The sequence below is a fragment of the Loxodonta africana genome, chromosome 8, assembly GCF_030014295.1.
Source record: "Loxodonta africana isolate mLoxAfr1 chromosome 8, mLoxAfr1.hap2, whole genome shotgun sequence".
NCBI classification, from domain to species: domain Eukaryota; kingdom Metazoa; phylum Chordata; class Mammalia; order Proboscidea; family Elephantidae; genus Loxodonta; species Loxodonta africana.
This window is the reverse complement of record NC_087349.1, coordinates 93,685,919-93,711,951: the sequence shown is the minus strand read 5'-3', so window position 1 is coordinate 93,711,951 and position 26,033 is coordinate 93,685,919. Positions and strand designations below refer to the sequence as shown.

The 26,033-nt window shown below is 38.7% G+C and overlaps 1 protein-coding gene across 2 annotated transcripts; it reads left to right on the top strand.

Moving 5' to 3' along the window:
* Positions 1–434: 434 nt before the first annotated feature.
* Positions 435–24,490, top strand: KBTBD2 (kelch repeat and BTB domain containing 2). 2 transcript variants are annotated; one of them, XM_003406917.3, is made up of 4 exons: positions 435–690; positions 13,888–14,399; positions 19,542–19,707; positions 22,023–24,490. In XM_003406917.3, exons 2-4 carry the CDS (start codon positions 14,230–14,232, stop codon positions 23,559–23,561), a joined length of 1,875 nt encoding a protein of 624 aa, XP_003406965.1. In that variant the 5' UTR covers positions 435–690; positions 13,888–14,229; the 3' UTR covers positions 23,562–24,490. The 2 variants fall into 2 exon arrangements, with proteins under 2 accessions (XP_003406965.1, XP_023400076.1); XM_023544308.2 differs by lacking the exon at positions 435–690 and adding an exon at positions 1,012–1,250.
* Positions 24,491–26,033: the final 1,543 nt, after the last annotated feature.

Below are 26,033 nucleotides of genomic sequence, written 5' to 3'. Positions count from 1 at the left end.
ACCTTTCCCGGGAACCTCCTTCATTAACGCTTCCCCGCCACCCCGCCGCCCCCGCGCTTCCTGCTCTAGCCGCTTCCTTTTTCGCGCCTGCGCGGACCCAATTGTTTTGACTTTCCGGTGGGATTCTGCAAAGGAAAAGGGCGGGGGAAGCTGGAGTAAGGGCGGGGGAGGTGGATCTCGAGAACCCGGGAAAGTGCAAAACTGTCGTTTTGCTGACTGGCGCGCTCAAGCAGCGGGAAGGGAAGCCTGGCAAGAGGCGGGCGCTCCCCGTGCTAGGCAACGGTCCGCGCCCGCGCCTTCCGGGCCCGGCAGACGGGGGCCGCGAAAGGGACGAGCGCGCGCGGCGGGGCGGGGCGGGAGCGGCGAGCCGGGCGTCTCGCGGCTCGGAGGCTGACGAGGCGGCGCGGCTCCGGGGGGAGGAGTCTAGCAGTGGCCGGGCCCTGAGGAGAGTGCCGCGGCGCCCGCAGAGGACGCTGCTTTCCGCACCGGACGGACCGACCAAGAGAGGGCTCGGGGGAAAACCGGAAGGAAGAGGAGACAGCGGCGCCAGCCTTCCTGGGCGGGAGGCGGAGGCGAGACCCCGGCTGGCCGAGGCGGGAGGGCCACGCCCCCGCCCCCAAGCCCGAGGGGCCCAGAGTCTTCCAGACGCCGGTCGGACCGGATCCCACCCCGCGGAACCGAAGGACACGGGTGAGCAGGCGTCGCCAGCGTCGGGCGAGAGGGAAGGTGCGGGCTGGGGGGCCCGCAGCGACCTGTGGAGGAACTGGGCAGGAGGTTTGTGGAGTAAGGGGCTCGGCCCTTTGTGGCCCGCTGGGCGCGGGGTTGGGGGCGGCGGCGGCGGCATCTTTCAAATCTGAGACGCTTCCGCTGCGGGCGGGGGAGGGGCGCTGGCGGTCGGCACCGCCCTCTGCGGCCGGACTCCTGGCCGGTTCGCGGGGCAGGGGCTGCCCGGGGCGCCGCTCGCGGGGGCGTTTCCGGCCCCTGCCCTAGGGCGCCTCCGCGGCGGCGGGCTCAGGAATCGGAGCCCTGGCCCCGGCTGGCGCCCGCTCCTTCCTGAATGTACTTGCTGCTTTGAAAAGACTCGCTGCGTTTTCGCGAGGTGGTGGGTCGGAGAAGGGCAAGCCCTTCTATTTTTTTCCTCTTGATACATCTGGAATTATCAAGAGATGACTAGATTAACAGAGGCTCCAGTATGGTCCACTAACAGTTTGAGAGGACAACAGGAGCTGCCCTTTGAAACGGAAATTTGTGTACGTGTTTACTTTAGACTGAAATTTACTTTAGTCTGAAATCGTTAACTTATTTTAACTCGACCACCTCGCTCTCCCTATGAGTTGAGAAGCCGTGGAGTAGAAAAACATCCTTTGGTTTGATGTGGGACAGTTATTTTGAATTACTGTCTCTTTTTCTGGTTTAGCAAACTAAGATCTCTTTTTTAGCTACCTCAGCCAAAGGGAGAGGAATATCCACTGAACAGGCCACATACTGTAGAGGTTTGTATGAAGGGTGCTTCCACGATGACTCCTTCAAGTGAAAACAGAAAAACAATCCTGGGTGTAAAATTAACCTTAAAGGGGAATGTTTGTGTGAAATACCTGTTTTCTTTATCAATTAGTCTTATGAAACCGTGGGGGACAGGATTGGTCACGTGTTGTTTATACATGGATCTGTACGTCTGGCTCACTGAGCATTCAGGCATTCGAAAACAAAACCCTATCAGCAGTGTGGTCTGACCAAAATGATATATTCTTTCACTGAGAGAACTAATTAACGGGATAGGTCCTCCCCCCACCCGCATCTCTGCTTCTGTATTTTGTCCGATTTTGAGTGCAGTGGTATGGACTTAAAATGTCTTGCAGTTGCGAACGGTGTATTTTAGTTACCCTTTGGAAAGGACTTTTTTCTGACCTAAAGTAAATTGAAAAGTCATACTAGTCAGTTTTCCAATCACGATGATGTGGAATTTTGCTATCCTTTCTGTCTCGTTGCTAACTATTGCTATGTTTATTTCTTCACTTTGATCTTTTGTTGGTCGAGTGTTTGTTTAAGCCTTTTGAGATTGAGCCCTGAAATCCTCAAGGGCTGTTGTCTGTCAGTAATTCTGGAGGGCTATGATATTTCTATTGAGCGTGCTCTATAGTCCACGTGTTTCATGCAGTGGTAGTTTCGCTACACACAGTTTTGTAGGAGTTGGAGTACTATAACTCTTCTCTTTTTTGCTCCCATAGGAAGTATTACCATAAAATATGTTAACTTCACAGGGCCTCTAAGGAGCTGGGAGGGGAATGGAGGTATCGTAGTACTGCTTAAACTCAAACCTTACGTATTTTTTTCTTTCTCGTGGTGAGTAAATGTATTGAGCTGTTGTATAAGATCCAAACATTGAATATGTTAAGGTGGAGTAAATTCCTGGAAACTTAAATGCAGCCTTAAAAGCCAAAAGATACCTTCTTAGTTTTTCAAAAGATTTTACAAATTTATTCAGGTAAATTTTTCTGTGGGGGAGGAGGGGTTTGTTTCCTTGCTGGCATTCCTAAGACAAGTGGGGCCAGGAAAAAGGGTTGATCCTGCCACCATGAAATATATGAATGAAAATTTCAAAGGCCTTCATTATCTTTTTTAGTTTTGTGGAGTTTGGATAACTCAAACTATTAGAACTGTCAGGTTGGTTTCAAGTAGCTTTTTAGGTATATAAAAATTACTTTGGATTCTCTTGCCAGGAATTTGTCATGTGGAAATTCTTGTGTACGTGAAGAAGGTATTTTTATAGGATATTTAGTGGAAATGATAATCATTTTGTAAGAGAGAGTTTTTTAAATCTTAGCTTCTCTTTCTCTACTACACTCTAATACCTCTGACAAGTGGCGACATGTAGTAGCTTCCATGGGTAGGCATTGGGAATCAGATAAGTATTCCTTAGTTTACCTTTTTTTTTTTTTTAAAGAAACTGAGAAACTTTAGTAGTCACGATTATTGCTGAGGGTGTATTTCTTTAGTAACCTCATGAATGTATTTGGGTATCTGGGAAATACTTTCTTACTGTTGTGCTTAAAGAAATTATTCACTTGGTGGAAAATGAAGTCCTGGTGAAATAAAGTTAGGTCAGTTTTGCATTACCCCACCTTTCCCCAGCTTTCTTAATAAGTCGCTGTGCGGAGCTGAGAGAAAAAAAGAAAAGCGATACCCAAAATAAAAGGACATACTACACTGATATAATTTTGTCACAGATGACATGTCTTTTATGTACTTCTTTAATTTTTTAAAAGTGTGGTAACTTATTAATCAAAATGTGGTACAGAAGCTTATACTTGTGACCTGGATTTAGTTAGGGTACTGAGAGTAATTACTTTGATGGAGCTATGTAGTTTTAGATATGATTGGAAATGGGGAACACACAAATTCAGACCTAAGCTCTGAATTTGACTAAAGTAGAGGAACCTGTTTTTAGAGGAACCTGTAATGAAATTTGCCAAACTTGATATCTTCAAAAGGCAAGCTGTGTGTGTGTGTTTTTTAATTGATATTCGTCATAACTCTAGAAAATTCTGTCTGTGTAGTGGTTAACAATCTAAGTACCAAATGGTCTTTTCCAAACATTGTGAATTGTCAGGATTATTTCAGTAACTTGAAAGCATACTCTTTCTGACACCAATATTTTGTTCTCCATAAGGAGAGACCTATCTCCTCTTTGCAATGAGGAAAGGCATGTTTTATGACTAGGATTTTCTTTCCTGGCTCTCATTTAGTTTCTCTGCATTGACATCAGCCTTCTCAAGAGTAGTCTCCTTTGAGCTAGTTTGTTGCATGATTTGTACCACCAAACTAGTCCCTAAAAGCTTTAAATTTCTCTATCTGAAGTAAAATTCATCCAGTGTGAAAGAGAACTCTGTGTGTTGAGACTGTATAATTGGGATCCCTATGGGGCCTTGGCGGCACAGTGGTTAAGTGCTATGGCTGCTAACCAATAGGTCAGCAGTTCTAATCCACTAGCCGCTCCATGGAAACCCTACGGGGCGGTTCTACTCTGTCCTGTACGGTTCCTATGACTTGAAAGCAATGGCTAATGGCTAATGATTGTGAGCATTTCCTCCGACGGAATGTCTTCTTTGGAAACCCTGGTGGCGTGGTGGTTAAGTGCTGTGGCTGCTACCCAAAAGGTCAGCAGTTCGAATCTGCCACGCGCTCCTTGGAAACTCTATGGGGCAGCTCTACTCTGCCCTGTAGGGTCGCTATGAGTTGGAATTGACTCGATGGCGGTGGGTTTGGTTTTGTTTGTTTTTTTTTTTTTTTTCTGGTGTAGGTGTGGCCATTTAGGAGTTGGTGAAGTACTACAAAAGCTTGACCAGTGAGTGCATTAATAAAAGTAATCACAAGTATTTATGTAAGTCTCTGTTCTAAGCTCTTTTTGAAACTCATTTAGTCCTTAAACAATCCATTGAGAAGAGTTCTGTCTTTTATTTCTCCATTTTACAGATGAAACTGAGGCATGGAGAGTAACTTCCAAAAAAAAACCTGTAGCTGTCCAGTCGATTTTGACTCATAGCGACCCTATAGGACAGAATAGAACTGCCCCATAGAGTTTCCAGGGAGCGCCTGTTGGATTAGAACTGCTGACCTTTTGGTTAGCAGCCGTAGCACTTAACTGCTATGCCACCAGGGTTTCCAGCTTACAAAAGGTTAGACACCTAGTGAGTTGTAGAACTGAGCTTTCAGTCCAACAGTTGCTGCACAGCCAGTCCATGGTCTTAATTTTTTAGCAACACAACATCCAGTATGTTTTGGATTCTTTCCAACAATAAGGTTCAGTCTTCCATATTGACTTTTTTAGCATTGGAGGATGTAGCACTCCCTAGTTAGTAATACGTCATTTGAAAGCACTTCATACAGATGAATGACCTGTAACCCACTCCCCTTCCTGGAGGGAGACCTCTCTGTCATGGTTTCATCCCTACCGTACACAGTCAGTTCTTGTTATATACAGTTGTTACGTTCTGTAGAGTCACCATGAACACTGAATCACTGATCCTAGGGGAAATCCAGGGTTAGGTTCCTGCAAGCCTCTGGTCACAATATTTTCCACAGCTAATCAGTACATAATTTTTTTATGAATTTATATTTAAAGATACTATTTGACATATATTTTTGATTTATTAAGGAGCCCTGGTGGCTGAGTAGCACAAAAGGTCAGCAGTTCAAACCCACCAGCAGCTCGTGGGAGAAAGATGTGGCAGCCTGCTTCCGTAAAGATTACAACCTTGGAAACCTCATGGGGCAATTTTACTTTGTCCTATAGGGTTGCTATGAGTCAGAATCGACTCGATGGCAGTGGGTTTGGTTTTTGCTTTGTAGGGTCACTGTGAGTTGGAATCGACTCAGCAGCCACAGGTCTTTGGGTTTTGTTGATTTATTAACATTGAACTCATGGCCAACAGCACTATAACTCATGCCTAAATAAAGCTATCTAACACGTGTATTTTCTCTGTAAAACCCATCACAGCCTTCTTGTGCTCAGGAAACTAGATAGCACTTGAGCACTACCTTGGTGGCCATTGTAAATAGCAAAATAAACAAAAAACAAAAAATGTAAAAAAAAATGTGGCACTAAATGGACTGCGAAAAAGATACTTGTTTACAGTATGAGAGCTGAAACAAGCGGCCTTGTTCAGCCCCAGCCAGGACCATGCTTCTCAGGTGACCCAAATTTTTCACTCCTTTGGGCGTGTCTGCAAATGACCACGAAAGCACTGAGAATATTGATTTTGGGGTTACTAATAAATTTTAGTCAGTAGGCCTTGTTCACAACCTCCTCACCATCCTCCCCCTTCCCCCCCTTTTCATGCCTTTCTTTTCTGTACACACCTCCACCTCAGTTAATTGCTGGTGAGTCTGATTTTCACATTCAGAAGTTACTTAATTTGTTCTTTCCTTGATTCTCCAAATCTTGCCTGGTTAACATTTGAAAAGTTTGCTCAGGCTTCTGTTTGTGTTTCTATAGCTACTCAGTGGAAGAGTACTGCGGATGACATACCTGGGGGGATGAATACTGAGTTTCAAAGGAAAACCAGACCCCACCCCCCCCCCAAAAAAAAACAAACAAACGAACAAAACAACACTTCCATCATCACCTCCTGGAATCTTTAAAAGTTATTTGGAACTATTATTATTATTATTTTAATTTCAAAAAGAGTTTCAACCTGTTTTATACCTCTATCTAATCATCTAGTCAGTCTTGGTTTTGTTTTGTTTTGTTTTTTAAGTTATTACCAATATTCAGAATCCATAAAACAAAATTATTGTTACTCTTTTTTTACTTTTATTACAGTAATATTTACTTTGTGTAAATTTTCTTTGCAGATTTATTTTCAGGTGTGTTTTGGCTTTTGCAGCCTAAAGACTTAAACACCTTTTTATACTGTTATTTTGTACGAAAATAAAGCAGCCAACTTAAATTTCTGGAATACGAATAGCTCAAAAGTTGGACTTTATGCATTTCTTACCTTGTGGTGAAATCGAAAAATAATGTTACCTGTACAAAGATTTACTTTATATAGTCACATTGATTACTTAAAAAGATTACTTAAGGGAGGAAAATAATTTTCTTTGAGAGGTGTTTTCAGATTAAATTTTTTTTGTATTTTCGGTGAAAGATGTTTGAGATTTTTAAGTAGAGTTGTATGTCTATGAATTATTTAATCCTATTTTAATAAACATTTAATAACAGAATATCTGTTTTGAAACTGTTTTGGGTGGTGAAACACGCTCAATAGAACCTTGAAGACTTGGTTATCCTAGAGAAAATGGATTAAAAGCAGAATTTCTATATTTACTTCTTTATCTTAATCACCTCAATTGGTTTATACATTCCATACTTTTAACACTGGAGTTAAAGTAATATTGACTTTGTCCACTAATTATTTGCAGAAAGTCAGTGGGTTGAGAATGAAGAATCTCACTGTATAGCGTTTTAATCTTTGCTGGTACTCTTGATTTACTGTTACCCTTTTTTACTATGCCATCAAACAGACCAATCAAGAATGTTCAGTTGATCCTGTCTGGAGGGGGGATGGGAGGATAGAGAGAGTTGGAAGCTGGCAAAATTGTCACGAAAGGAGAGACTGGAAGGGCTGACTCATTAGGGGGAGAGCAAGTGGGAGTACGGAGTAAGGTGTATATAAACTTATATGTGACAGTCTGATTTGATTTGTAAACGTTCACTTGAAGCTCAATAAAAGTTAATAAAAAAAAAAAAAGAATGTTTAGTTGAGCTTAGAAAAAAAGGCCTAAGAGTAAGAATATCCATAGTTATTATGTCAAAGTACATTGAAATTTTACTGGATTCTGAATTTCATTATATGTGTCTTCGTTACCCCCATTTAATTCTTACACTCGTTGGCTTTTTGTTTTTACCGTGGAATATGTTCTAATGACTGCTTTAGCATATAGGACTTTCCTATTAATCTGAACTGTTGTTAGTTGCAGTTGAGTTGTTTCGGACTCAGGGTCACCCCGTGTGCATCAGAGTAGAACTGTGCTCCATAGTGTTTTCCAGGCTATGACCTTTCAGAAGCAGATCGCCAGGCCCGTCTTCCTAGGCACCTCTCGGTTGATTCAAACCACCAACCTTTTGGCAAGTGATGAACACTGAACTATTTGCACCAACCAAGAACTCCTTAATCTAAACTAGCAGGCATTTTTTACTGTGGAATATGTTCTATATAGCACTTTACTGTTAACCCTGGTACCAGGAATCGTGGCATATAACAGTGATTTCCCAGTCTGTGGCCCTTGATCCATCTAGTGAATCCATATGTCCACTAAATGTCTACACAGGCATTGTCTTATACACATCTTCTGTTTTTTGAATGTTTGTAGCTATTGTTGTAGTTGATCGAATAGAAAGTAATTTTAGTGATTTTAAATCTATTATGGCTTTTTTTTTATTGTGAGTTTTTTTCAACAGATTATCTTAGGGAGAGCTTTGTTTTTTTTTAACCTTAATAAAGGGTACTCACACATATGTTTCTAAGCTCTGTGCTATTAAGGCTTTAGATAAAAAGTGTTTCAGAAGTCCACTGAACTAGGAGGAGCTGGGGAAAGGAGTTGTATTAGGGGAAAAGATGTTAAAATATTTCAGGTGAGAAGTAAAGTGGGATACACACACACACAGAGGTTATATTAACTAAGAATTGTATTTAATCCAAGTCTCAGGAATCTAAGATTAGTACCTTTTCATCACTGTTGTGATCTGAAGGGGAAACATTCTTCTAGCAAAATAAATGAGGTAGGTAATTTAGTCACTGACTCTTAATATTTGATCAAGAAGCAGTCTAATACAGGGTTAGGTACACGTAGCCTTTGGCCTGGTTTTGTAAATAAAGTTTTATTAGAACATAGACATATCCATTTATTTACATACTGTCAGAGGTTGCTTTTAGGGTACAACAACAGAGTTGAGTACTTGAGACAGAGACCTAGTGGCCCACAAAGCCTAAAATTTACCGTCTGGCTACAGAAAAAGTTTGTTGACGTCTGATCTAGAAGGACCATGGGGGAATGTGAAAAGTTGTCTTTGTGTTGAGAAGGGAAAGTAGTTTACTTGTTAAAAATTTACTTTTTTAAAAAATAGGTAATCTTTTCATATGTTAGTAAAACTAAAAAGGTTTGAAAAGTCTTTCCTTTCTCTTCAGTGTGAACCACTGTTAGCAGTGAGGCCAAGCGCCAGTTGTCTTTCATAATTTTGCTTGTACTACAGTATTTCTTATGGTAAGGAGTAAAATTTCTTGCACTCGTGTCTGTATCAAAAAATTGGGACTGGAAGATCAAGATGGTTAGATTTCAAGAAAATTTGTCTTCATTCATGCTTGTTTCACTCATTTGCTTGGCCTCTTTTGCCTTTTGAGATTGTCTAAAATAATTGATTTTTAAGACCAAAGGACTAATGGACCACATCTACCACAACCTCCACCAGACTGAGTTCAGAACAATGAGATGGTGCCTGGCTACCACCACGGACTGCTCTGACAGAGATCACAGTAGAGGGTCCCAGACAGAGCTGGAGAAAAATGGAGAAAAAAAATCCTAACTCAAAAAGAAAGGCCAGACTTGCTGGCCTGTCAGAGACTGGAGAAACCCTGAGAGTTCGGCTCCCGGACACCCTCTCAGCTCAGTAATGAGGTCATTCCTGAGGTTCACCCTTCAGCCAAAGATTGAACAGGCCCATGGAACAAAACAAGACTAAAGGGGTGTACCAGTCCTGGGGCAGGGACTGGAAGGCAGAAGGGAATAGGAAAGCTGATAATAGGGAACCCACGGTTGAGAAGGGAGAGTGGTGACGTGTCGTGGGTTTGTTAACCGGTGTCATAGAACAATGTGTGTACTAACTGTTTGATGAGAAACTGGTTTGTTCTGTAAACCTTCATCTAAAGTACAAAAAAAAAAAAACTGGTTTTAAAAACAACAGTGGATGTTTTTAAATGATAGTCATGGTTTTGGTCCCAGTCTTTAGTAAGAGTAAATGCAGTGTGTATTTTGGAACTCTAGTCTAGTGATTGACAACCCTCAATCTGAATATTTAAAGTACAGCAACTGGCACTTAGTAAATACTCAGTAGAAATCTGTTAAATATAAGTAGCCATTAATTTATAATAGAAAATTAAGTGAACAGTTTCCTTGTTTGAGAATTGCTCAGTCTGAGGATGCTAGATTCTATAGCTACCAGGATGTATAACTAATTTTGAAGCTAATGTTACATATGATATAGAATGACAAGTAAAATTGTAATTATTGGAAAGGGGATATTTACAAAGTATGACAAATTCCTTGGTAATTAAGTAACACTACACTTTCATGAAACTTCATGTTACATATGATATAGAATGACAAGTAAAATTGTAATTATTGGAAAGGGGATATTTACAAAGTATGACAAATTCCTTGGTAATTAAGTAACACTACACTTTCATGAAACTTCAGTGTACCCAAGGACGGTATAAATTTATTGAAGTTTTGTTTTTAGGAGAGAAGGAATCTTGTTACAGAAAATGTTCATGTTATGGCCATTTGAAGGTTGCTGTTAATCATCTTAAAGAACTTTACAACTTTTCACATTTTTAGTTAATACATTTTAAAGTCTGTGTTCCCAGAGAAGTGGGATACTTTATTTTTAATTGTACTAAAGAAAGATCTGTTTAAATTTTTTAATTTGTTTAGTACGACACTGACTTTTTTTTGCCTATTTTAATGTTATGGGAATTTGCATTTAGAATATTTCACCATGAAGAAAATATACCCACGATTGTAAGGAAGGGGTGAGAAATAAGGCTGTCGTAAAAGCAGTGACTATGGGGATTACATAAAGTTGGCCCACAGTGTAATTTTCTGAAAGCATACTTCAATAGTTTTAATATAGTTAACTTACATATAATTTTTTTTAAAAATCTAGTAAAACCCAGACATAAATTAAATGGGGCCCAAAAAAATTCACTGAAAAGGAATTGAGTCATATTATTATAAGGTTAACGAAATGATCAGAGTGAGCCTGTACAGCTAGTATGCAAGGAATTCTGGGGACCAGCAGGATGAACCAGATCCATCCTGGCTGCCAGCTGTTGTCACCTGGTTTAAGTATGAATGGGAACAGTTTTGGGTCCTGCAGCTGAAGTTGGTACTTTGGTTTATTAATGCATGCATGCATTTCTGTAAGATAAATTTCTACGAGTAGAATTGGTGGTCTACAAGTAGAATCGATGGATTGGTTAAAAGGTATGAAATACATACTATGGAAATACATGTTTTGTAAGATACCACTTGTAATTCTGAAATCCAAAAGCTCCAAAAATCAGGTTTTATTTTAAAAAAAGTCATTTGCCACCAAAACCTCACCTGAAGTGACATGAGACTATATATAGTCTACTTTTCCACACTATTCATAATTCCTGCATCAAAGACGTTAATGAGTTCGATTATGGATTGCTGCCCCAGATTCCTTGAGAATGTTTTGTAATATATGTGCATCACATTACCTCTATAAAATCTGAAAACTCTAAATTCCAGGACATATCTTGTTCCAATAGTTTTGAATAAGGGCATGTGGGGATGTATCAACTTACACGCCTATTAATAATGTGTAAGAATGCATGTTCCCACACCCTCACTAACAGTGTGCCTTGCTGCATTATTAATGTGTGAAAATAGCCAGTGAATTTAGTATCCTTAGGTGTTGGAGCCCTGGTGGCACAGTGGTTAAGAGAGCAACAGTTAACCAAAAGGTCCGCAGTTGGAGTTAACCAGCCCTTCCTTGGAAGCCCTGTGAGGCAGTTCTAATTTTTTTTTTTGTAGGGTCACTATGAGTTGGAATCAACTTGACGGCAACTGGTTTTTTTTTTTTTTTTTTTTGGTATTATTAGCCTTAGAGATTTTAGTGGTAGAACCTACATTTATAGTATAACTTTTAGATCTGGAACAGCAAAGCCTTTACCTTAAATGACCTAAGGTCTCACTCTGCATTTGCACCTGTTTTAGTTACATAGTTAACTTGGCTGGAAACTTGACAGCCTATATCAAGTTAGCAGTTCATGTAATAGTATAGTTTGGCAGGAAGTACGGTGTGATTTTCTTGATATAATGAAAGGTATTTTGTGAGGAAAAATATTACTGGTTTTAATGATTTATGAATTCCATGTCAAAAGCACTGGGCTTTTTGATTATGGCAATTAAGAATCATCTAATTAGAAAAGAGATGATGGTTTGCATAGCTAACATATTTAGAAGCGTTCTATTTGGGTTTTCCCCTTTCTTTTCACGATTTGTAATTCCTTTGCTGTGTGTTGTAAATACTGACTTCCAAGTAACATTTTAAAGTTAAACTTTAATTCGGCTGGAATGTCTCTTTTTTTCTCTCGTAAATTTTACATATTTTGTTGTTGAGAATATATACAGCAAAAGATACACCAGTTAACAGTTTGTACGTGTACAATTTAGTGACATTCTTACCTCCTTTTCTGAGTTGTTTGTCCCTCGTTAATATAAACTCACTGCCTCCTAAGGTTCTTACCTAATCTTTTGCATTGCTGTTGTCAGTTTGATCCCATAAAGCATAATGCTCAAGGCAGACCTTTTTTTTTTACTAGTTCAGCTAAACCATTGTTCAGTTTTAAGATCGTTTCAGGGGAAGTTATCTTGGTTTAAGGTTTAAAGATTATCTTAGGGCAATAGTTTCAGGGGTTTGTCCAGCCTCCACGGCTATAGAAAGTCTGGAGTCCGTGAGAATTTTCAATTCTGGTCTGCATTTTTCCCCTTTTAACCAGGATTTTTCTGTAGAATCTTTGATCAGAATGTTCAGTAATGATAGCCAGGCACCATCCAGTTCTTCTGGTCTCAGGTGAATAGAGACCAATTGTTGTGCGTTGGATGGCTCCTTGCAAGCTTTTAAAATTCCAGGTACTATGTAACAAACTAAGAGGTAAAACAGAAGCACTAAACACATTATTAGGCCAGTTAACTGAGATGTCCCGTGAAACCATGACCCTAAACCTCTAAGCCAAGGAACCAAATCCCACGAGGCATTTGTACATAAGCAGCCTCAGTAGCCACTCTTTTCCTTTTTTCTATTTTTGTTGTAAATGTATTTGTCACACCACTTTTGCCAATTAAACTTTTTACAAGTTTACGACTTACAGATCGCAATTACAGTAATCAACTGTGCAACCCTACCCTTAATGTGATTTTTCTGTCACCATTAACTCCCCTTTTTCCCCTCCCTACCACCCCTGGTAACCACTAATAAACTTTTATCTCTGTACGTTTGCCTTTCCTTGTCTTTTTATATAAGTGAGTTCATACAGTATTTGCCCTTTTGTGGTTGGCTTATTTTGCGCAGCATAATGCCTTCAAGCTGCATCCATACTGTAGCACATATCAAGGATTCAATTCTCCTATTGGCTGAGTAGTATTCCATTTTGTTTATCCATTCATCTGTTGATGGACATTTAGGTTGTTTGGAATGTCTTTTGTTGAATAGTATGCAGTATGACTAAACTGAAACCTAGGTTTTTCTTCTGAGTTGTTAGCCAGTTGTTCAGCATTATTTGTTGAAGTAGGTCATTCTTCCCAATATGAAATGCCATGTTTTTCTTTATCTTGTCTAATTTCTTATGTATACTTGGATTTATTGCAGATTTGTAATACATTTTAGTATTCGGTAGGGTCATGAGGAAGAACTTGCCTATTTCTCCCAAAAAATGCTGACAATTTTTGTGCTGTTCTTCCTGATGAATCCCCCTGCTAGTGGAATTTAGATTGAATTTCCATTAAATTTATACATAAATTTGGAGAATATTCATAATTCATATAGTATGGAGTTTCACCACTTAATTATGTTTTATGTTTTTCAGTAAAATTGTATGCGTTTATTCATTAAAATCCTAGGAATAAACCTTTGTACCAAGAGAGGTATTACACATACATCCCTTAAGAGAATTGAACATCAAATTAAACAAAAATATAGTTTATACTTTGGAAATAAGTGATTTGAATCTATTTACCGTATAGTTTAAGTAATTTAAATTGATGGCTTTGCTGGTAACTTACTCTGTTTTTAAAGGCTTTAAAATTATGCTTGTTTATGTGTGCCTTATTTTCTGGGATGTTTATACTTTGTGTAGAAGGCAGAAAGTTTCCTTAAATCTACAAATGTTAACTTTCTGCAGTCTGTATTTTAAATGTAGAAGACTTTAATAATTAATGCTCATTTTTTTGTTTCATTTGTATGATAATGTCTAAAGTTGAACTTCAAATCAATATAATTTTTATTTAAGACTGCTATTTTAAACAGTTTTCTAAAAATGTACTGGCCTAGATACTCTAACCGAACGCTTTTTTTCTTTTTAGTTACTCCAGAGGATCCACCGAACATAGGATGTTGCCACGGATCTACCTCGTATGTTATTCTGTTTCACTCATGAGCTGCACAGTTGCAAATTTGAACAGTATGTCTGCAGAATGTGCTGAAGAACTTTGAAGAACCTAATTAACACGGGATGACCTAGGAGTGATTCTAAGCCTGTAATAAGATACTGATTTATTAGTGACTGTGTCAGTCTTGGTTCTGCATGCTGCAGATAGCAGCACATACAGTTTCTCCTTTCTTTATTTCTAAAGCATTCACTTGACCTTCCACCAGTAAGATTGACTTTTCTAATCTGGTCCGGGAAATATTAATGGAATACAGTCATGTCCACTCAAGAGGAGAGGCAGATCAATACTGAATATGCTGTGTCCTTGTTGGAACAGTTAAAACTATTTTATGAACAGCAGCTGTTTACTGACATAGTGTTAATTGTTGAGGGCACCGAATTCCCTTGTCATAAGATGGTTCTTGCAACATGTAGCTCTTATTTCAGGTAAGTGCTTTAATCTTGGTTAGTTTGTAAATGCAGAAAATTCGCTTATTTCAATGTTTTAAAAGGAATTTTTCAGAATATTTAAATTAAAAAAGATCTTAATGTTTTCTTTAGGTTTTATATTCAGATGATGTAGTGCTTGCCAAATCCTGTCCTTGCATATATAAGTATGGAATGGGTGAAAGTTGTTAGAAAAGTTTAAATATGAGAAATTTGTTGAAATTAAAGTAAAATTTCAATGTTGGGGAGGCAGAAAGATTGAAGATACTATTTTCCCATTGAAAGAAGATGAAAAATGGAACAATTCTTTTAAAATTTTAAAATACTACCTTTAGAAGACGGTGGTCCTTGTTTATAAGCTTAAGGGTAAAAATAGGTCTGATAATAATTTTAAGAGGCTGAGTTGGTGCTGTTAAGACATGTTAAGGATTTTTATTTGCTTTGCAAAAATGTATTTTTCTCTTGGTTGATACTATTACTACTATCATTTGTGATAATCTTTTTAGCCTTACCAGACTCCTTGCCAGATAGAAATTTTCAGTAATTAATAACATGGTTGGTGTTCTTTATGCCTCAGAACTTTGAAGCTGATTTAGTTATTTTTTGATAATTACAAATCAACGAAGCTTAACCTTTTGTTTCTTTTGATTTTTTTGTAACTTGTTTTTGTCTTTTTAAAGTAGGTCTCTATTATTAAAGTTTTGTGAGGTGAATAGAAAATTAAGGCTTAGAAATTCCTTTATTTGTTCTCTGCCCTTAGATTGAATTTTTACTTAATAATTGAAAGGATGCATAAGGATGAATTAGATGTGGACTGGTATATTCCTACTACAAATATTAGCGGCCATAAATGGAGACCAGCAATGAAAGTTAGTTTCTGCTGCTCGTTAGTGGCCGCTGTAGACAGGGAAGGTTAAATCTGACCTTTCAGGGCTGATTTACGTGCAGTTACAGACAGTTCACATTCCTCACCATACCCAGCTCATGATTACAGAAACTAAGGCCTCAAATCCCAGTTGCCTTTGTTGTGCCACAGTTCTTGTTTCAGGTTAAGCTGTGGATTTTTCATGCAATTTTAGACACTGGTTTTCTTGCCTGAATCAGAGAGCCTGTTTGCAAACAGTGGTTTCAGAATTCTGGTTGGTCATCAGAATCCTTTTGGATGCATTTACAAATTAGAGATTCTTGGAATTGAAACCCAGAAATTCGATTCAACAGATTTGGGTTAGGGAATCAGAACCTGTATATTTGAAAGCTTCCCAGATGCGAGGGAAATGGAGAGTTACCGTTTAACGGATACTAGGTTTCTGTTTAAGATGATGAAAAAGATTTGAAAATGGGTAGTGGTGCTGGTCGTACAACATGGGGAATGTAATTAATGTCACTGAATCGTACACTTAAAAATAGTTAAAATAGTAAGTTACATATGTTGTTATATATTTTATCGCTATAAAATTTAAAAAAAGAAAGAAAAAAGCTTCCCAAATGATTGATGAATTTTTTTGAGATCCATTGACTTAGATGGTATTAGAAATTCAAGGTTACAGATTTAGTCAGTACCTAAATTGGCTTCTCCCTTTTCAATGGTCATTAATTTTAAATCGCTCACTCATCATTGGAAAGAGCTTTATGTTGTAGTTAAGGATTTTCAGATTGACATTTGTAAGCATAGAGTAGAATACCTTAGCAGTCCTCAGGTCTAACTTTTAAACCTATGCAGCAATTCTGTCTATAATAATATTCTGTATTGTCCTCCGTCTTTGTACACTTAAAGACATAAGAGAAAAACCACCCCATTGTCAGAAAATGTCTCAGTCATCTAGTGCTGCTATAAAAGAAATATCAAAAGTGGATGGCTTCAACAAACAGAAGTTTATTCTCTCACAGGCGAGTAGGCCAGAAGTCCAAATTCAGGGCATCAGCTCCAGAAGAAGGCTTTCTCTCTCTGTTGGCTCTAGGGGAAGGTCCTTGCCATAAGTCTTCCCTTGGTCTAGGAGCATTTCCAGCATAGGGACCCCAGGTCCAAAGGATGCACTCTGCTCCTGGTGCTGGTTTCTTGGTTCCTGTGTTTCTCTGCCCGCTTCTCTCTTTTATATTGAAAGAGATTGGTTTAAGACACAATTTAGTAGATTTCGTCAACATAACTGCCGCTCATCCATCTAATAAAGATCATAGTGATAGGATTTACAGCACATTGGAAAATCACATCAGATGACAAAATGGTGGACCATCACACAATACTGGGAATCATGGTGTAGCCAAATTGATACACATGTTTTTAGGGGACACAATTCAATCCATGACAGAAAGTAACATGTGGGTTTATTTAGGTGTCTTCTTTTTTTTCCCCTTCCTCATTAACCCATTGCCATCAAGTCAATTCTGATTTCATAGCAACCCTGTAGGACAGAGAAGAACTGCACCTCAGGGTTTCCAAGGCTGTAATCTTTACAGAAGCAGACTGCCACATCTTTCTCCCTTGAAGCAGCTGGTGGATTTGAACTGCTGACCTTGCAGTTAGCAGCTGAGCACTTTAGCCACTGTGCCATCAGAGCTCCTTTCCTTCCTTAGGTTTATTTTTTGGTTCATTTTAAGTTTATTTGTACTATATAAGTAAAACATTATTTTAATTTTCTAGCCATAAGATTATTATTTATCTCTAATAGATTGAGTTGAAATTGATTTTCCTGAAGTCCACGAAGCTTAATTTTTCATCATAACTACAATCTTAAAGACAACACAGCCGTTTTAAGGCTGCCGTTATTTCCTCATCACTTGCTAGTTGTCACCTTTAGCTTCTCTGGTCTTCTGTACTGGTCTGGCTGTTCTTATTTTTCTTGAATCTTTTCATCCTCCTGTTCATTTGTTTTCTCTTATCCTAATTGAACTCTACCTCAGGCTGGTCAGTGGGGTTCTGGGTAGGTTTTCTTTTTTAATTTTTCAACCTCTAAACACTTACCTGATTATTTCCATTTGACTCAGTTGCCTTTACCTCAAATAAATGTATCCAAAATTTAACTCATGTTTTTCTTAGGAGTGATTTTCCTCCTTCACCTTAGGATTTTTCTCTCAGTATTTTTTCAGGCACTTACATGAAATTAAACAGTTTTGACTCTTCCTTTATCTACTTCTGTTCTATCTCATTTCCTAGATGCAGAAAATCACCGAATCTCTTTGGTTCTTTGTAATTTCTTTTTTTAAATCCTTCTGCTACCCTAGCTCATTCATCTTATCTCTCATTTTGTTCATTGCATTAGCCTCATAACCAATTTCCCTGTCTTCAGCCTTGGGCTTTTGAGGTCTCTGGGTATAGAGCATTCATCCTAGAGGACATTCTGTCATGCTAAATGCATCTCAGATCCCTTCACTATTCAATGTCCTCCACAGCAAAAGGCTCTGACTCCCTTGTCTCATCTTAAAAGGCCCTGTGTGATCTGACTGCTACTCATCTTCCCATCTAACTTTCCAGTATCCTGCATGAACCCTATGTTCAGCCATGTCCATTGAACAGACAGTACCCTGACTCACTGTTTTACCTACTTGAATACGTCCTCATTTCCTTGTCTTTGAGGTCCAAGGCTAGTCACTTCGTGATACCCACTTGTAATGTCTGCAAGCAGAGGCATTTCTCACCTATGCATGCAGTAATATTCTTTACATTGTTTTTTCATTTCTCACACACATGTGGGCATTCTATTTTGTATTCTCCACAACATCTGTTGCCTTTCCAGCAGTTTCCTGTATATAGTAGATTTTTAAGAAAGTGTCCTGCATATTTTTAGGAAATCATTTGAGTAAGTGAATTTTTAGCAGCTTTATTGATACAATGTACAGATCATAAAATTTACATCTTAAGTATACAGTTAAATGAATTTTAGTATATTTACAGAGTTGTACAGCCATCTTCATAATCTATTTTTAAAGTATTCGCATCACCTTGTTCCCATACACAGTAACTCACTGTTCTCACCTGTAGCCCAGGTAACCTTAATCTACCTTCTGCCCTATATGTTTGCCTCTTTTGGACATTTCATACAAATGCAGTCATGTATGTGGCTCTGACTGTTTTCACTGAGCCTAATTAAAAAAAAAAAAAAATCATTTTGTTGCTGTTCAGTATACAGCAGAACACACCACCAGTTCAGTAGTTTCTACATGTACAATTCAGTGACATTGATTATGTTCTTTGAATTGAGCAGCCATTCTCGCCCTCCTTTTCTGAGTTGTTTTTCCTCCATTAACATAAACTTACTGCCCCCGTAAGTCTCCTGTGTAATCTTCCAAGTTGCTGTTGTCAGTTTGATCCCATATGGGTAGTTCTTAAAACAGCACAATGCACATAGTTTTTACTAGTTGAGTTAAACTATGGTTTTAAAAATAAGAGATGTTTTTGGTTTAAGGTTTAAAGATTATCTCACAGCAATAGTTTTAGGGATTCATCCAGCTTCTATGGCTCCAGAATGTTTGGATTCCATGAGAATTTGAAATTCTGGCCTGCCTTGTCCCCCTTTTGATTAGGATTCTTTTGTGGAATCTTTGATGAAAATGTTCAGTAATGGTAGCCAGGCACCATCCAGTTCTTCTGGTCTCATGGCAAAGGAGGCAATTCATGGAGGCAGTTAGTCACACATTCTATGTCATCCTCCTTTTCCTGAGTCCTTCCTCTGTTGCTCCAAATGAATAAGTGACCAATTGTGCCTTGCATGGCTGCTTTCAAGCTTTTGAGACCCTAGGCACTATGCAACAAACTAGGAGGTGGAAGCACTAAACTTGTTACTAGTCCAATTATCTGAGATGTCCTATAACACCATGACCCTAAACCTGCAAACCAAGGATCCAGATGAGCCTAATGTTTATGTTCACCTGTGTTGTCGTATATATCAATCATTAGTTCCTTTTTATTGTATCCATTGTATGGATATGAGGAATAGGTGAACTTTCATGTTTTCACTGGGAATGGCATAGTGGAATGTTCTGGTACACTTGGCATTGGATTATACTTTTGTCTCCCTCAGAAGTCTTGCTTGTAAGTTGTCCATCAACAAATGTTAAATAAATGTTCCATGTAGTTTTTCTTTTTAGTCCTACACATTTGTTTTACCTCAAACTCTTTAAGGTTTGTTTTCTTCCATCCTACTGTAGGGCCATGTTCATGAGTGGACTAAGTGAAAGCAAACAGACACATGTGCACCTGAGGAACGTTGATGCAGCCACCTTACAGATAATAATAACGTATGCATACACGGGTAACTTGGCAATAAATGACAGCACTGTTGAACAGCTTTATGAAACAGCTTGCTTCTTGCAGGTAAATAGTTTTTCTCTGAAGTTACATATGTGACTTCTTTATTTTTTTAAGAAATGTTGAATCAGTGACGTCTTACTGCAGATTTCATAAGGTAAAGGTTTCTTTTTAAAAAGTGTAAGGGAAAAGCACAATAGCATTTGATCAGCCAAAAAATAGTTTTGGGGACTTAGTTTATTAAAAGGAAAGGTGAAATTTTCATACTGTTTTCATATTTTGTCTAATTTACCCAAGAATTTAGATTTCAAGTAAAATTCTTAACAGAGTTTGTTGAATTTCAGTGCTTTGGGTTTTTGTGTTAATAGCTTAAGTGTACAAATTTTGATGGTATTCTTTTTCACATGGAAAGTTTTAAGATTCTTACGAAAATTATGGAACTTAAATATTGATCATGGCCGTGTGATCATATTGAACTATTGAGGAGAAGGTTTTAAAACTAAGCTAAAACAAAGTGATTTATGTAATTGCCTACGATAAACTATTTTACTCTGTATTTCCTGTCAAATTCTTTTGTCAAATTTTAAGAGGAACATAGAAGTATTTTCCTCATTCCTTTCCCTGTTTTGAAGTAACACTTGGTATTTCAGAAACAAAGTTTCTCCAAGGGGATAGCTTCAGACCAAAGGGTAAATTTTGGTACACAGTTCATGATGCATAGTAGGTACTTGATAAGTGTGTGCTGAATGAATGAATGAATGAATGCCCCTGGTCAAATGCCTATACCTGAATGTAACTGGGAACCAGAAATCAACCCATGCCTTATGTACCTTTCTTTCTTTTCTAAAATTGTTCAGTATTCTAGTGTATTTTCAACTCTGGGGGTCCTGGGGTCATGGTAGCTTCCTGGTGCTTTAGAATCAAAGGCACTCACATCCTAAATCCAAGCTCACAAAGGAAAAACACTTACTGTAAGCACTGTCTTTCTATAGCTTTCAAATTTTCACTGCTTTGTTCAAAGCCATGAATTAAAAGCAGATGTTTTTCAGAATTAGTAAGAAATGTCAAGAAATTAAATTCCAGAACCTTTTGTTACTGATTAAAATTAATACTGTTCCCTATAATTTTTTCTGCCATTTTAATGAATTGTGTGTACTCATGCAAATATGCTTGCCCAGATGCAAAACAGGACTCTGCCTTTTGGACTGAGTCACCCTAGCAAACCTGACTATCGACATTACTTTCACTATTAACCACATGAATTGGTAATGTTTTTATGTGCCAGATACTGTACTGATTATTTATAGATTCTCATCTTCATAATAATTATTTGAGATAGACAACTACTGTTTCCCCATTTCATACAAGAAAAAACTGAGGCTTAGGAAGGTGAAGCTGGTTGCCTAATATGCAGGTATACTGATTGGCCAATCCAGGTTTTGAATCCAGGCAATCCGACTCCTCACTGTGAACGGCTTCTCGTTAACCACTGTGATGTTGAATACATGGTTGGCAGTACTTCTCATCCAACTGAAATCTACTTTAAAAGGAAATATAAATCTAGGAAACTTGGAGTGGCTAATATGGGTCATTTAAGTGCAGGCAATTTATAACTGAAAGTGAACACTGATTGTTCCTTTGATTGGTTGTATTATCTCTGTAGCTAAGAAAGGCAAATAATAACACTGCTTTTAGTCATTGTGCACAATTTTCTGGTTTTACATATCTGCCTTGTCCAAATTGAGAAAACCAGATTTTAGCTATTTAACAATAATCGTTTTTTGTACTTTGACACAGTGTTTTCATTTGGGTCTTGTAATAATATTTTTTAAAAGCCTAGGAAAGTATAACTTATGCATGAATTTTCTTACCTTTCCATTAAGGCCATTTGGTTTTTTTTGTCCCCTAGTGCCTACTTGATGCTGTACTACTGGCTCCTAAATAGGACAGTTAAGTAGGCCACTGGGAGGAAGAAGAAATGCAAAACTATTCATAGTCTTATAATTTTATTATTACAGGAAGACGTTATCCTTTAGGCCAAACATACGTATTTGAAAATAAAATACTGTAAGTGGATCTGATTAATGTATCTGTGCCTTACATAGAAGTGAAATGTGTCTACCCTCCCCTTAGGAGTCCCTGGGTGGTGGAAATGGTTAAGTACTCAACTACTAACCAAAAGGTTGGAGGTTTGAACCCACCCAGAGAGGCACCTCGGAAGAAGGGCCTGGCAAGTTCTGAAAGGATGCAGCCTTGAAAATGGTGGAGTAGCCTTGCTCTGTGTACGTGGGTCGCAATGAGTCAGAACCCTTTTGACAGCAGCTGGTTTGGCTTTTTATTTATACTTCCCTTACCTGCTTTTCTTTCTTCTTTCATTTTAGGTAGAAGATGTGTTACAACGTTGTCGAGAATATTTAATTAAAAAAATAAATGCAGAGAATTGTGTGCGGTTGTTGAGTTTTGCTGATCTCTTCAGTTGTGAAGAATTAAAACAAAGTGCTAAAAGAATGGTGGAGCACAAGTTCACGGCTGTGTATCACCAGGAAGCTTTCATGCAGTTGTCACATGACCTACTGATAGACATTCTCAGTAGTGACAATTTAAATGTAGAAAAGGAGGAGACAGTTCGTGAAGCTGCAATGCTTTGGCTGGAGTACAACACGGAATCAAGATCACAGTACTTGTCTTCAGTTCTTAGCCAAATCAGAATTGATGCACTTTCAGAAGTAACACAGAGAGCTTGGTTTCAAGGTCTGCCACCCAATGATAAGTCTGTGGTGGTTCAAGGTCTATATAAATCTATGCCTAAGTTTTTCAAACCAAGACTTGGGATGACTAAAGAGGAGATGATGATTTTCATTGAAGCATCTTCAGAAAATCCTTGTAGTCTTTACTCTTCAGTCTGTTACAGTCCCCAGGCAGAAAAAGTTTACAAGCTGTGCAGCCCACCAGCAGATTTGCATAAGGTTGGAACCGTTGTAACTCCTGATAATGACATCTATATAGCAGGGGGTCAGGTTCCTCTGAAAAACACAAAAACAAATCACAGTAAAACAAGCAAACTTCAGACTGCCTTCAGAACTGTAAATTGCTTTTATTGGTTTGATGCACAGCAAAATACCTGGTTTCCAAAGACCCCAATGCTTTTTGTCCGCGTAAAACCGTCTTTGGTTTGCTGTGAAGGCTACATCTATGCAATTGGAGGAGATAGTGTAGGTGGGGAACTTAACAGGAGGACTGTAGAAAGATACGACACTGAAAAGGATGAGTGGACGATGGTAAGCCCCTTGCCTTGTGCTTGGCAGTGGAGTGCAGCAGTTGTGGTTCATGACTGCATTTATGTGATGACACTGAACCTCATGTACTGTTATTTTTCAAGGTCTGATTCATGGGTAGAAATGGCCATGAGACAGACGAGCAGGTCCTTTGCTTCGGCAGCAGCTTTTGGTGATAAAATTTTCTATATTGGAGGGTTGCATATTGCCACCAATTCTGGCATAAGACTCCCCTCTGGCACTGTAGATGGGTCTTCAGTAACTGTGGAAATTTATGATGTGAATAAAAATGAGTGGAAAATGGCAGCCAACATCCCTGCTAAGAGGTACTCTGACCCCTGTGTAAGAGCTGTTGTAATCTCAAATTCTCTGTGTGTGTTTATGCGAGAAACCCACTTAAATGAGAGAGCTAAATATGTCACCTACCAGTATGACCTGGAACTCGACCGGTGGTCCCTGCGCCAGCACATATCTGAACGTGTACTGTGGGACCTGGGGAGAGATTTTCGATGCACTGTGGGGAAGCTTTATCCATCCTGCCTTGAAGAATCTCCATGGAAACCACCAACTTACCTGTTTTCACCGGATGGGACAGAGGAGTTTGAACTGGATGGAGAAATGGTTGCGCTGCCACCACCTGTATAGTCGGGAGTTCAGAGAGTGCACGCCTGATTGATGGGCTTTGTCATTTTCTTTGCTAAACAAGAGAGGCTATGAAGGGACTAAATAGGAGTACATAAAAGTCTATCTTTGATAAATTTTATTTTTATGCCCTACTTAATATTTGCATCAGTATAATATATATCAGTGAGTCTTACAGAAAGATGCTTCCATAATATGAAATAGATTATCCAATAATTGAGAAATTTTTATGTGTACCATGAGAGTTTAAGAATCTGGATTATCTGACAGATCGTTGGCCCTGTGTATGTACAGCTCAAGAAGTTCACTTAAAAGGTAATTTCCTGTTCCTAGTGTGGTATGTGACACTATGCTGAGGTTATTTCAGTATATGTATTTTGTTCCTGTGCTTCTGTTCTGAAGTTCTGGAATATGGTTTTCTTCAGTGTAATTAGTTCAGCTGCACTTAACACTAATGTCCTTGTTGGTTTAGAAATGCCGTCTAAATGCTATCCTATAGTTGAGGAAGATCTTCCACTTTATGGTATTACATAGAGAAAGCTATGACTGCAGGACCAGTCTAACTATACTATTAGGTGCATGTATTCTCTTTTCACTAACTTGTCTATCTAGAATACAGGTCTTCCAATCAGCTGGTCATTTACCAGGTGTGGACTGAGTTGCTGGGCTTGCAAAAAGAATTGCCAGCCCCTCATCGTGCGGGTCTGTGTGGAGCTTTCATCGGTAAATGCCTCCACTTTCTGTATTACATTAACGTTGGCTCATGCATATAACTACCTGCTGCTGATGTATTTCTCCATCTTAAAGATTTAGAGTGGGTTAACCAGGTCGTTAACATCTTTGTTAATTTAATAACAAGCATTACTGTAGAGTGATTGTGTATAGATACCTGTTAGTTGTCAGGGTGTGTTTTTTTTTTTTTTTTTTTTTAACCTGTTGTGTGTGTGTTGGGGGGGTTAGGATTAGGAAGGTGAACTGTTCAGGAATCCTCTGCACTAGCTGTGCAGAAGAGCAGATAACTAGTGCTGCTCTGGCATTAATCCCAGGAACCACTAGCAGTAGCGGGGTGCCGCCAATCTAACATGAGCACAGGTGCTTCATGGACAAACATTACTAGCATGTTCAACTGCATAATGTTCTGGCACTGTATTTTGAATGACATTAATTTATTAAATAAATTGTATATATTCAATATCTGTTTTTCTTCTGTGATGAAAATGGTGCAGGTGTACTTTTAATACGGATTTTACTGGGTCAGCTTAGTGTTCGGTTATAGGTGATTTCAGCATTTTATTTGTCGTATGTATATATGCCTTTCCTTTTTTGTTGTCTAATTGATCCTTGTTAAATTAACCTAAACTACGGAGTTCAGACTAACAGTATGTTAGGCCAGTGACTTCCAACCCTGGTTGCATATTAGAATCACCTGGGGTACTTTTAAATGTTTGAGATGGTTCCTGAGCCTCGTCGCGAACAGGGTGACGCAGAATCTCTGGTGGGTGGACCTAATAACGGTACCTTTCAAAGCACTACAGGTGATTTTTTTATGCAGTCCCAGTTGAGAACCATTGGGTTAGGCCTTAAATAATAAGGATTTGATTCTAGATTGCCAGTCTTCTTAGAGTACAGCCTTGATCATGTTTATATACTTTTAACTGTTCCTCTCCACTGCCTACTGAATGAAGTCTGGATTTCTTAGCACATTTAAGGCCTTCTATAATTTGACTTTAAATTGCCTCTGCAGCTTTATCTGACATTGTTTTCCCACCATTTTCTGCCTTTGCCTATGTTACTGGCTCTACTCGGAATGGTCTTTTCATCCCAACTCTGCTTGTGGGTGTTTTTCTGTATTGTTCAGTATCTGTTTAATGCAGTAAATGAAGGCTTCCCTGACAGCCACCTCTTACCTGTGCTGGGAAGAGCCCTTTCTCACATCTTGAGTACCTTGTACCTTGATCTTGTTAATTGTACTGATTATCCTACTGAGTATTCTTAGTGGTCTTAATGCTGATTTCCCAAATGCTCAATTTTTTTGAGGGTAGAGACTTTCTTTTTTATGGCTGTATCCCAGATGTTGAATGAAAACAAGTATATGCAGACAACTTGGGGCGTTCGGAAGAGTCAAATCCAGTATACCAAGGTCTTTATTATCATCAGGAGTTCTATCAGTTACCTTTTTTCTTGACTATCTCCCTCTAATTTAGATCTGTCATCTTAATACTTCTGCCATTCTCTTGCCAATATCCTAAAATAATTTCCTCTGTTGTTATTTTAGAACTGTGTGGCTGAATCTGAAACTTAGATGAGTTCAACCATATCTGCCTTATCTCTGCTCGCAGCTGGGTACTGAGCACTACTACAGAAAACTATGTGATAGCACAGATTGGAACCACTATATAATTAATGGGAACCCTGGTGCCGTAGTGGGTAAGCACTATGGCTGCTAACAAAAAGGTTGGCAGTTCACATCCACCA